The sequence below is a fragment of the Quercus suber genome, unplaced genomic scaffold (genome assembly GCF_002906115.3).
Source record: "Quercus suber isolate HL8 unplaced genomic scaffold, Cork oak 2.0 scaffold_524, whole genome shotgun sequence".
NCBI classification, from domain to species: Eukaryota; Viridiplantae; Streptophyta; class Magnoliopsida; order Fagales; family Fagaceae; genus Quercus; species Quercus suber.
This window is the reverse complement of record NW_027069973.1, coordinates 216,902-230,495: the sequence shown is the minus strand read 5'-3', so window position 1 is coordinate 230,495 and position 13,594 is coordinate 216,902. Positions and strand designations below refer to the sequence as shown.

The 13,594-nt window shown below is 34.3% G+C and overlaps 2 protein-coding genes across 2 annotated transcripts; one reads left to right on the top strand and one right to left on the bottom strand.

The window, feature by feature from the left end:
* Nucleotides 1-253: 253 nt before the first annotated feature.
* On the bottom strand, nucleotides 254-3,346 carry LOC111996177 (beta-hexosaminidase 2). The gene is made up of 2 exons (XM_024028129.2): nucleotides 2,492-3,346; nucleotides 254-1,389 (listed from the first exon to the last, which is right to left on the bottom strand). Exons 1-2 carry the CDS (start codon nucleotides 3,276-3,278, stop codon nucleotides 437-439), a joined length of 1,740 nt encoding a protein of 579 aa, XP_023883897.2. The 5' UTR covers nucleotides 3,279-3,346; the 3' UTR covers nucleotides 254-436.
* A 4,028-nt stretch (nucleotides 3,347-7,374) lies between these two features.
* On the top strand, nucleotides 7,375-12,899 carry LOC111993363 (uncharacterized). Its single transcript, XM_065763772.1, has 3 exons — nucleotides 7,375-7,590; nucleotides 12,116-12,337; nucleotides 12,435-12,899. The coding sequence occupies exons 1-3, from the start codon at nucleotides 7,375-7,377 to the stop codon at nucleotides 12,897-12,899; spliced, it is 903 nt and encodes a 300-aa protein (XP_065619844.1).
* Nucleotides 12,900-13,594: the final 695 nt, after the last annotated feature.

The following is a 13,594-nucleotide window of genomic DNA, read 5'->3' as shown; positions in this document are numbered from 1 at the left end:
AGCTGCACCAACGAATGTATCATAGCCAAAACACCACTTCCTTGTCATTCTTTTCCTCTATAGCTTCAACATAATCTTAATTCATTCACATAACACCCTCTCAAGCTAGTGCTAGCAAATAGAAAGATTTAATGTAGAGTAAAAATTGTAAAACAAATATCGATAAATAAGTTCCATAACTATTTTAATAGAAGTTTAGATTGACCAAAGTTGAGGAGGCTCGCTCCTTAAAACTGCGTTGCACACAGCAGAGTGATTTAAAACAAAGAGGAGTTGAACCATTTGTCACATAAGTTGAAGGTTTGATACATTTTGAAAATTAAATACAATTGTCACTCATCTTCCTCAACTAATGCATTAGCAAGAAAAGTAACTCAAAAAATAAAATCAGCAACTGTTATTACTGTTATTTTTCAAGCATATAAGAAGGAAATACTTAAGTAGCAGACTGTACTGTGTTGCACATGCCAGGGTTCCTAATGCACCAAAGTGGCTGAATGGGTTCAGCTCCAATACCTCTTCGCACCATTCTATATCTCCACTCATTCAACCTATCAGTTGCCTCAGCATACCTTTTCTTACCTGTCTCATCTCGATTCCCAGACCACAGTGTCTCTGCCATTGCTGAAGCTCGTGGCCATATTCTTGCATCTAAAACTGCAGGGTCTGCTTGCTCGGACCACAATGCCACCTCCCCACCTAACACTAGATTGGCCTCCTCCTTGCTCAACCCATACGTTATATCATAGTCATATATGGTTTGCCATGTCTTGAAAGGTGCACACCATGATCCTCCATTTCCAGAGGTACCACTTGTTTGATTATCATACTGGCTATCATTCCCTACAAAGCCACCATGCCCACAGTCCAGATAATAGAAATTCGCAGATGATACAATAGCCCGGTATCCAGAAGAAACAATCTTTTTGGTGTTATTATGGCCATTGTTCCATGTTTGCAAGATGGTATGCTCTGGAGGAAGAGCTGTGGTTGGTAGCTTGATATTAGCATCCAATATAATATCTTCCCAGTAGACCACTGTTCGGTTGAGGGATACAATATAAGGAAAAGTAGAGTTGACAAAGATCTCAAGTAGCTGACTGAGAGTTCCACCATTTGAGAGGAAGGACTGAATGGCCGGATCAGCTTTCCAACAACCAGGGACGATCTCATCAGCTCCAGCATGGTAGAATGGTTCCGGAAATAGGGTGGCTACATCGTTAATAACTCGTTTCAGGACTTGGTAAGTCTTGGGGTTTAAGGGGTTCAATTGGCCAGTTCCAGGTTCAGAGGCAAGACGGTCTTCCCACTTGCTTCCTGCTGGCCACCAGAACATGTTTGCACATGTTATAATGTCGGGGTAGGCTTCTGCCCATGATCCCGTATGGGCTGCAAGTAAAAAATATATATATATATATATTAACTCCTTCCATTTCACCAAAACAATTACTAGAGTTTAACTAAGTAAAAAGGAATGGACTGAAATTTACTTGATATCATTGTATGCATTATGATTCTGGATTAAATGGTTCAATCATTTGAATCATCTTGTGTTTTATGTCTTTCAAAAAGCCGCACCCAATCCCACTGTCAAAAGTTGTAATAGCTCGTGCATATTCACCATATTGTAATATAAGAATTATCAAGGTTTCTCCAATTATATTTGAGTTTGATTTTGAAATTATATCTTGTACATATTCAAATTCAAATATATAAAATGATTAATAAGTTTTGGCAAACAAAGAAAAAATAATGAATGCATCTAATGGGAAGCTGAATGCTTGATAATCCAATATCCTGTGTAAACTAGCTTGGGCTGCTTCCATTTATCATATTTGACGCCAAGGGAAGAAGCACCATGGACAAGTTAAGGCAGATGAAAGCATCATTCAATTAAATAGGAGGTGAGGGCTTGGGTTGATTTTGTGGGAATTTTTGCAGTACTGCAAAATAAAATTCCACGCAGTCAGTGGGGGATGTTTTCTTAAGAGGAATAAATGTCACTCTAGAAAAGCTTAGGGTGTGATTTCTGTCATGTTTTGTTGATTAATTAGATGGTAATGGTAGTTATGGTTAGTTTTATCTGTATTATTTGTCGTTGTGTAAGATCTGTTTGTACCCCTGGCAGCTTTGGATGAATGCTTGTTTTTGTTCCTATGCAATGTTTTTGTAAGTTCAACAAAGTTCACTTGTTCATCAGAAATTGTCTAAGCATTCTAATTTTTAATTATAAGCGCAAGAGATGCATATATGGTGCTTGTTAGATTAGATTTAGACTGATTGTAGTAAATAGGTTGTTGAAACAGCTAGCTAAGAACTTGTTTAATTGTCCTACAAAATATCTCTCTCAAACCCAGAAAAGTGACAATTTTGTGTACTAGATACGACCTTTATAACTAGCAATACAATCCCAGAAATTTTGCACTAAAAAGAGAAAAAGAGTAGGATATCAAACAAAAGAGTAAAGGCAAACAAGAAAAGTTTTACTGACCGGGTGTGTCAATCTCTGGAACCACTCTAACCCCATGCTCCAAGCCAAACTGCACAATTCTGTTGACATCATAAGGAGTGTACAGCATGTCAGGACCATATGACCCCTTAGCTGCCAAATCAGGCTCAGACGGCACCAAAAGTGGGAAAGAGTGTGAGTCAGTGATGTGCCAATGAAACACATTCATCTTATTCACACTTATAGCCCCAATGGTCCTCAATATATCCTCAACTGGGTAGTAATTCCTTGAAGTATCCAACAAAACCCCTCTGTGAGCAAAAAGTGGTGCATCCCATATATACAACCCCACAGCTACACGTAAAGGGTCACCCCAAACGAGCTGAGAAAAAGTCTCAAGGCCTCTCATGGCACCCCACACAGTCTCTGCAGTCAAATTAGCAGGACCCCATGTGGGAATAGTGAGTGTATAGGACTCATTCACGTTGTGGTGAAGTGGGGCAGTGAGGTCTGAGACAGAGACCAAAAGGGTCTGTAAAGGAGGGGTGGAGGTGGTAAAGTTGAGAGTGGGAGGGACTAAGGGATTGTGGTGCTCGGTTTGAATGAGATTGAGGTAGCGCTTGATGGCGGAGGAGAGGTGTATATGTATTTGGTTGGGAGTTGAAATGGTGAAGGTGGGAGAGAGGAGAGTGGCTTGTGGTTGTGGCCATGAAAAAGTTCGTGGCTTTGGCCATACTTGGATTGTAGATTCAACCGCTGAGATTGGAACGGACAACACTGCTAGTCCTGTGGAGATTATGAGAATGGAATTGAAGAAAGGAAGAAGCATGTTTCCTCTGTTCACAATAGGTTAAGTGAGGTGGGGAGACTTTTTGAGCACTTTGAAAACAGTGATTGACATGGTTTTCTTTGTGACACGTTGCTTTAGACTAAGTTTAAAGTTTGAGGAATTCTAACACCATGTAAAAATGTCACCATTTTTGTTGCAATTATTTTATGTGATAGGCTGTAATTGATTATTTGTCAGTTTTAAATTGATTTATAATTTTTTTTTCACTGCTGACAAATTTTCATATGAATAATTGTGACAAAAATTGTGATTTATGCTATGCTCATGGAATTTTTGTTTGAAGTCTTTGTTAATTATATGTGTTGCTTTTTTTGTTGGTCATAACTTTTGGTTGGTTATTGTTTGGGACTTTGCTTTTGTGCTAGCAGTGATGGACTTTTTCTTAGCTGGAGCCTAATAAAAGAAATAATATTGAATTAGTATAATTTAAGATCTACTTTGTTCAGTCAAGTCAATTTACCTCTTGACAGGTAATCTTTATTATTAGTAGAAAACTTAGCCATCCAGTTTGTATTTAATATAGGATGAAGAAGATAAGACCAGTTGTATTGTGAATTTTGGATATATTGGATCCCTTTTGGGGTCAAGGGATTGAAAAGAAATTGACAAAATGGTCCTTTCTGTTCATTATAAATTGTTCTGGTTTGTAGAGTCTTGCTAGTTTCATGCATTAATTTTTTTTTCTGGTAAATTACACTTTTAGTCCCTCAAATATTGTTTACGTTCGATTTTGGTCCATTATTTTCAAATATTTAAAATGTAATAATTTGGTCACCCCAATCTATTTTTATATTTAAGTGACTGCAACTTTTTTTTTTGAGAATCAAGTGACCGCAACTTCAAGCTTTTTTTAATGCCATTTTTATATTTGGGTCCATCACTTTCTTATATTTTCTTTATTTTCGTGTGGACTAAATCCATTAATTTTTTTTAATGGGATTTTTGAAGGAACATGGTATGAAAGCAAAGAGTATGACCTATTTGAGCTTAGCTATGGGCCCATGAGGTAGAGTTGTCTAGTAGGCTTGAAACTCTTGCAAAAAGTATAATTTTTCTGTATGTCCCTAAAATTTGTTGTATTTACCAAAAAAAAAAAAAGTTTAATTTTTCCGTATGTCCCTAAAATTTCAGCCTAATCATCTCAAGCTATGAAAAGCTATTGAACCACATTTAATGCTAAATAACAAGAAATCTCAAATTTAGCAGGTTTTTAAGCAATCATTTTCCCTAAAAAGGCTTAGAAACATTTATATTAACTAATCAGATTATCTAAATTCAATAGCAAATTAGACCGATGTAATATAAAATAAAATAAATAAATAAAAAATTAAAAAAATTAAAAAAACCTATTGCTCAAGGTTTGCGATTGCAAGAATCCAGCTACCAAAATTTCAATTATTATCTAAAGATAATATTAGACATATCTCTAATCTACTACAGAACCATGTCCCTAGCAAGCTTTATTTAGACTTCATTTACCTCACCAAGCACATTTATATTTCTTAATTATGCCAAAGCTTGTGATTATTAGATTCAGGAAATTTTAAAAGGGGTTCTATGTGCGTGGACTAAAGCAGAGTATTAAAAGGCCCAAATACAAGTCTTTAGATTTAGGAACTTAACTTGAAATCAAAGGGCCCAAATCTTGCTATTTAGTTTGAATTGTGGAAGATAAATTTTGGGAAGCAGTGTTTTTTCTTTTTTTTTTTTTTTTTTGAGCTGGCTTTGGAATTAACTGACATTTAAAACTCATCCACTTAAATTCTTTTTGTTTTTTTATTTATTTCCTCTTGGAAGAAAAAAAGAAAAAGAAAAACAAAGAAAGTCACTTGACAAGTGTTGCATTGTCATATTCATTCACATATTTATTCTTGGTTCCGAGTTAAATAAGCGATTTGAAAAACAAGTTCCTACAGCAAGAGAATGTTCTTTCCACGCAACAAATGTTTTACTAGCAAACCTATATCTCATAAACAATCTCTATTTATAAAGGCAAATAAATAATGATGATTTAATAAGCCCTTTCCAATAATATAAACATTAAACACAATAAAAACACTACCATAGAACATGACAAAAAGATCTGCTTTTGCTAAAAAGAGGAAAAGCTCTTCTCATCTAAAAAAAATGAAAAGCTAAATACAGCATATAGATTATAGATTAGAATACACTCTCAGTACTGGAAGTATTACACAATATAGAATATTGCATCATGAAAAATCTAAAAGAAAGGAGATCTAAAGGGAATCCCCTTTAATGATGATTTAATAAGTAGAAATTTCTACTTCTTTTGCGATTTGATTGATTAGGTTCATCTTCATGTTCATGTTCATCTTCTCTTTTTTTTTTTTTTTTCTTTTGTCAAAAATGGTGTTAGAACATATGTGATTTGATATTAGGAACATATGTCAAATATAGAATTGGCTAATTTTTTGACAAAACGCACTTTACTTGTAATTGGGTAGATCTAGGACATGTTTAATACTTCTAAGAACGAGAGTTCAAGTCTAGTATTGAAACCATGCAAATCTATCCAAGAAACAAATGAAGAAGGGCTGTTCATTAAAGCTGGACAGATTCCTGACAGATAGCTATTTATTGAGGTCTCGATAGTTACCTGACAGATACTATTTATCGAGAATTACGAAATCAGAATTTTCAGATCTGATTTTCGACCCATGCTGACATGTATGTGTAGGGTTTCTTTTCTCAATTAAAACCCAACAATTTGAACTGAATTTTTCTAGATTATTATTATCAAATATAACTAATAAATAAAAAAGTATATAATAATCACTAAATTTAATTGCTCAAGCAAATACTATCAATTTAAAAAACAATAAAGAAAAGCTATCATGTGGCAACTAAAGAGACCATTCATATGTAGTTTAGACCTCTAGTCACATGACTTTTTTATGAGCCATGTGACTTGTTTAAATAATATACATATATAATTTTATATAAACCTCATAAAATGGGTTGGAAAAGATAGTTTCAAACATGTTTAAAACCAAATTTTGCCCCTTTTGGCTTTTGGTAATCACTCAAAAGTTAACAATCTACATTAAAAGCTACTAGTCCTCTATAGTACTAAACTTTTTTTTTTTTGGTCTAATCAAAGAATCATTCTTGATGCATACCAAATTTTATAACTCGTTGATTTATACAACTATGAGCGATGAATATTTTCTACCTATTTGAACCCAGTACTTTTTATTAACCACTCATAATTGTATATGCCAACAACTTATAAAATTGGATGTAAGAATGGTTGTGTTGACAATATTGTTTGCTTAAACTATAAACGTATCAAAATTAGAAAATAATGCTAAGAGTTGGGTTTTTATTTTTTATATTTTCATATTACATATAGAGTAAAAAATTAATATATTTAATGCGTGACTATAAACATGACAAAGAAAAAATGCTATCAAATTTAATTTGCGTTTTTGTTCATAACTGTTTCTTTTGCTTTCCAAATCTCCAAACGCTGCCTTTGTTTTTCAATGTATGACATGAGTTCAAATTTGTAAAAGAATGAAGTTTCTGGAAACTAAGAACTAAACATCTGGAAGAGAAAGAAAATTCTCATTGATAAAATTGAATAACGAAAAGTGTACAAATAATTAAGCTATGTTTCCTTATATTAGGGGTGTCAAATGGGTGGGTTTGGGTGGGTTTGGGGTGGGCATAATTGGGTTGGGTATATAAAACTCATTTACCCATTAAAACCCATTTAATTAATTAATTCTAACACAAATCCAACCCAACCCAATTATTATGGATAAACCCCAACTCACCAAATTACCCAATTAACTGAATTACCAAAATGCCATTAAATTGAAAACCCAATTCTTTCTTGGCTCCACTCTACTTTCCTGGAAAAAAGACTTTCCCAGGAAAAAGAAAAAACTTTTCTTGGATCTAAAATTTCTTTTTCTTTCTCCTCCATTGCCTCCCCACTTCAATTCTGACCAAACAACTCTCAGTTCTACTCTCTCTGTTTGATTTCCTACTGAGATTTGATCCGAACTTTCCGGGAAATTTTAAAATTTTTTTTTCTTAGAGATTTGCTATGGCTAACGAGAAGATTGACAATCAAGATCACGTGAACCAATACGACGGTGAGGAATACGAAGACTCCTTGTTGTCGTCGATGTCGATGGAGGACTCGGTTTCGTTGTGCGGTGTTGGATCTGGAGCGAGTTCGAGTGGTTCGCAAGAGAACAACGAGTCGAGGAGCAAGATTGGGCTGACGGAGCGGTTCGCGAGAGAAAAACGAGTTCGAGCAGTTTGCAAGAGAAAAAAGGAGCCATGATCGACGACGGCGAGAATTCTGGGTTCATGGGTTTTGGATTGCTGGGTTTGTGGGATTTCAATATGTTTTTTTTTTTTTTTTCTTTTCTGGCATTTTTTGGTTCTTCGCTTGGGTTTTTTGGTGTTTGATTTTTTTTTTTTGTGCATTTTTTTTTTCTTAGATCTGAAAAAGGGCTAGGTTTTTTTTTTTTTTTTTTTAATGGGAAGGACTGACTTGAATTTGGGGATATTGTTTTTGGGTTAAATGGGGCCCAGTGGGTTTTTAATTAAAACCCAATAATCATTGGGTCTAATTGGGTTGATACCCATTTAACCCAATTAATAATTGGGTGGGTTTAGGTTCAGTTAGAGTAGGCGGGTTTGGGTGGGCAAATGGGTTTGGGCTTATTTTGCCACCCCTACCTTATATACACCAATAGAGTTTCCTTATATACAGTAACAGAGTCGGGAAAGCTTAAAACAGAACTAACTAACTCCCTAATCTAACGGATTTTCAACTACACCGTTGAATGCTTGACACTTGGTCTTGCTATTTTTTTTTTTGGGTCAAACTCCCTAGTCTTGCTATAACTGATTTTGACTTGCTTCACTAACATTAAGGGTGTGCAGCCAACTCGCCAAATCTGACCCGACCCAACCCAACCCACCGAGTTGGGTCGGTTTTTAGGGCTTAGTGGGTTGGGTTGGGCTACAATTTTTATTTATTTATAGCGGGTCGGGTTGGGTAACTAGCTTTTTCTATCCTATATAAAAGTTAATTAGTTCACACAAACTCTAGTAAATTACTATTGTTGTTTAGTCATTAGTGTTGTTTGCTTTTAAGGAGTAACATTGATACTAATCTTTGAGTTTTTTAAATATATTTATATTTATATTTTTTTCTACTCAATTTAATAATAATAAAAATAAAAATAAAAATTTGTCCAACTCATGAGTTCAACCCGACCCGACCCGACCCGACTCATGTGAGTTGGGTTGGGTTGAATTTTTTTGACCCATCATGGTGGGTTGGGTCAAAAAACTTCCCTTAACCCGACTCAACTCGACCCATGCACACCCCTAACTTACATGATCTGCACATGCCTTCATTAAACAATACGTTGCCGTTTTTCTTCTTCATTTTATTCTGTTTCTTCAATCTTTCTATTGCCGTTTTATCTTTTATTTGTTGCTTTGCTCTACTGTTTTCCTTAAGTGCTTGTTCAACTGCCTCAGTCTCAACAATATAAATATTTTTTTTTTATTATTATTTTTTTTATATTTATGAATTCAAATACTTACATAAAGAGAAATTAATTCAAATTATAAACAGTGTTTTTTTTTTGGGTGGAGGAAACAGTAATACTTATTACAATATACAAATACAAATTAGAAATAAATGCATTTATAATTTTCATAGCATATAAATATATAATAAAGATGTGGCAACCGAATCATGCTGCAAGTAATTTGACATGTATGTGGTTATGAACGAATTGTGACTTACCAATTACCATGGCCACATGTTAAGTGTTAGGTAAGGTTGGGAATGAATGGGCTAGGTTTTTGGGTTGGAAGAGAAGGCTATAAGCCTGGCCCAGGAGATAACGTCTTAAAAATAAGATGATTTATGAATAGATACTTCTATTGGACCCAACTAAAATCAAATCCAAATCAATGAGCCCAAACTTTCTATTCAGTGTAAAATTACTACGTGTAATTTACTTTGAGTTTGCATTTTGGAAGATAAATTTTGGGGAGCTGTTTTTTTTTTTTTTTTTTTTTTTTCCATAAAGAATCCTTTTTGAGGTGACTTTGGAATTAATTTACATTTATAAATTATAAGATAAAGTTTAGCTAAAATTGGTTGTAACTTTAGGCTACAACCTTACTTAATATCTTTTTATCTTTTTATTGAAGTGAATTTTGATAAATCCACTGTTAGATTGCATCTTCTTTTTATATCCTCCGTGCTTGCAAAATTTCTAGAAAATTAAAGATCAATAGCTATGCTATCAATAAATTGTTTAAATTGCAAGTTTTTGTAGTTCAAAATTATGTATAAAATATAAGCTTATAGATCATATAGTAAATAATATTAGATTGACACAAAATTTGACATGTATATTAAAAGCGTAAAGAACATGTAATTCAACATATAGATTTTCAAAATATACAGTAATATTTATCTTATTGAGTAAGGTTGTAGCTAAGGCTACAACAATTTTATATTTAAAATTTGTTCTAAATTGTATTACTGTCAAAGCTATATCTCATAATTAAACAATCTCTTTTTAGAAAAGGAATAAATAATAATAATATATATATATATATATTCGTTTTGGATTTATGCTTAATTTAAAAAAAAAAAAAATCTCATGATTTTCTGAATGAAATCAATAGAATTTTTTTTTTCTTGAGAAAAGAAATCTATAAAAATTTATTGCTAAAAATATGAAATTACAAAGTATATATTGGCATAGGCCAAGAGAGCATTACAAATTTATAGTTAAAGAATCATGATCTAATAAGCTCTTCTCTAACTTTAAACATATAAAAAGCCCGTTTGCTAAAATCTTTAGAGTTCAGACGTTCTCACTAGAAACATTACATAATATAGAATACATCATCATGAAAATTCTAAAAGGGAGGAGATCTAAAGGGTGTCCCTTTTCTTCTTCTTTTGCGATTTGATTGATGAAATTCATCACTCCTATTACTTGCCAAAAAAGGCACTTCACAAGAAGGATCTACTCTTGATATCACATGAAATTCATCACTCCAATTACTTGTCAAACATGACACTTCATGTAAGGATCTACTCTTGATATCACCGTATCTTTCACCTATAATCAAATTATCGTTCTAGTGAGAAACCTATATTCAAACAAATCAAATAAAACATTAACAAATAGTATACTGAAAAAAAAAAGTTAAAAAATAAAATTCTTACTTTGCATGCAATTGAACAGAACTTGAATGAAGCTCTTTGTTTATCGGTATAAAAATTGGATATATCCAATAGCTCATATCCACATACTTGACACTTGTAAGGTGCATTAGCCCGATATTTATTTGTTTTATTTCTTGTTTGAAGAAAAACTATTTTTTGTGGTTAACAGTGTAATGGTGTATATCAGAGATATCCAGCAATCCACTTATATTGCTACTTCGAACTGCATAATGATGCGAAGCTTTGCGAATCTAAAAAGAAAATAATATTAAGATTTATGAGTACAACAATATGATATTATATATTTATATATTAAGAAAGTAACCATCATTATTGACCAAAAAAAAAAAAAAAAAACCAACTTACTTGGAGAACTTTGTGTTTATGACCTTCAGCATCATGCTTGTTTTTGCAACGTTCACAAAATATTTTGTTCTTTTCGCAGTCTCTACAGAAGAAATTACAGAATGTATCTTTGAGACCGTGTTTGTCACAAGAACAAGGCTCATAGAATTCAGAATTTAAGAAAGACGTTAGCCATGGTGGTGGAAACTTGGAATCCATATATTGATGCTTTTGCGTTGAAACTATTAACTCAGACTCGATCTCTTTTCTAATGCTAAAATAAAACACCTTAACAAAATAATCTCTCTAGCTCATTGTTTTTGTTAATGAAATAATTGTTCCCTCAGCCTAACTTGTTTTTTATACTACATTTGTTATCTCGAGTTCGAAGAGGATTACTAGACTGAGTACCAATAGGAATAGGATAGAAATAAATCCTATTCCGACTAGGGCTCTAATTATGAAAGACTTAAAGGGGTTTTTTTTTTTTTTTTTTTGAAAGGGTTTTGGTTTATTAGTGCGACTTTATTTATATATTGTATATACACACATCCTCATTCTCTAAAATAAATAAATAAAAAACTATATATAAACACATCGTTTAGGGTCGTCCCTATATTCCTAATTTTTTACATACCTTTTTATTTTAACTTTTAATTTTTACATTGGGTCGCTGAGAGAGCAACCAACGGCATCCATTGAAGCCACATGCTTAACTCAAACTAAGAAGAATAGAAAACAAAATTCTAGCTACAACAAATTGCTACTCTTTAAGTTTAAGGTCTCTCCTAACGTGATGATGATAAATAAATTAGAGGAAATAGAAAATAGATGTAAAGCAATGAGAGAAAAAGAGAGGACACGAAAAAGTTACGGAGCATAGTGTCTAACTTTTTGTTGACCCCCCTTGTTGCTACATAAGTTTTAAAGTTTTATATAAATAAATAAATAAATATATATATATATATAAAAGGTAAATTGCAAATTACACCCATAAAATTTGAGAGTGTTTGAATTTTACACTCTAAAATTTTAGAATTTGGATTTTACCCCCTAAAATTTGGAATGTTTAGATTTTACACTACGATATTTCAGAATTTAGATTTTACCCCCATAAAATTTAGAGTGTTAAATCTAGAGGCAAAGCTTTGAGTGGGGAGAAATGCAACAGACGACCTTTAAAAGGTTGCAGCAGATTATGATGAATCTTCCTACAATGCAGGTGCCAATCCGTAAAAGGCCATTGCTACTTTACTTAGCCACCAACTCGTATGCCATAGGTGCATTGATTGCCCAAGAGGATGGAAGTGGCGTGGAGCAGCCGGTCTGTTACATCAGCCGTGCCTTGAAGGACACGAAGACTCGCTACACAAGGGCAGAAAGAGCATGTTTGGCCATAATATATGCTTCACAAAGGCTACGCTATTACTTTCTGGCTTACAAGGTGTGGCTGATGACTAAGTCTCATGCAATCAAAGCTTTTTTTGTGGCAACCAATTCTTTCCGGAAAGATATCCCAATGGTTACTATAGTTGTCATAGTATGATTTGAAAGCGGGAACACCCAAAGCAATGAAGAGCCACGCTATAATAAACTTGTTGGCACAATTCCCAGGAGAGGAGGAATTCTTGCTGGACGATGAGGTCCTAAGGGAGGTGGCCATGGCAGAAGAAGTCAGAGAGCAGTGGGTAATGAAGTTTGATGGATCCTTGACGGCCCACTCAGGAGGCATGGAAATAGTTCTGTATCATAAGGAGGATGAGGCTGTGGCGCTCTCATTCAAATTGGAATTCCCCTACTCAAACAATATCGCAGAATATGAGGCTTATCTCACTGGGCTAGCCACGACCCTCGACATGGGGGTCAAGCATTTAAAAGTGATGGACGATTCGAACTTAGTAGTCTGCCAGACCAAAGGGAGTTTCTCTTTGAAGGAACTCAGCTTAGCCCCGTATAGAATGATGGCCCAGAAGATAGAGGAAAATTTTTTAACATTTGAGATATAGCATGCTCTAAGGAGTGAAAACCGGTACGTAGATGCGCTAGCCGCGTTAGGGTTACAAATAGTTTTTGAAGGAAGTAGCACTAGGATAGAAGTCAGCAAACGGAAAGAGTCCATTATTGAAGTACTGAAGGAGAGGTTCCAAGAAGAAGAATGTGAAAAAGATTGGAGGATTCCTATAAGGGAAGCACTGATGAGAGAAGGAAACATGGTAGAATTGAAGGTGTTGAAAGACTATGCCTTGGTAAAAGGAGAACTGTATTGTTGGATGCCAGGTGGGGTCCTGTCGAGATGTGTGGGGTAAGAGAAGGCCCAAATAAAGTTGAAAGAAGTGCATGATAGAACCTGTGGGTTCTGCTGAGAAGTTAGTCTTTACCGCAGACTTTAAAGAGCAGGTTTTTATTGGCCAAGTATGGGTAAGGACGTGGACCAAGTCCAAACTCAATATGAGGCCTGTCAACTTGCAGTAGACAAAGAAGAAAGCTATGCTATATTCGTTAGTGAAGATTGGAGGAGCCTATTCGTGGAGTACCTGATAGAAGGTATCCTGTCACAGAAGTACAGTGAAAGATACAAGTTTAAGAGATTGGTAACATGTTACTTTTTGCATGACGGAGTCCTTTTCAAGAAAGGGTATGATAAGGACCCATTACGATGTTTGGGTCATGAGGAAGCAAGTGAGATGATAAAGGAAGTACA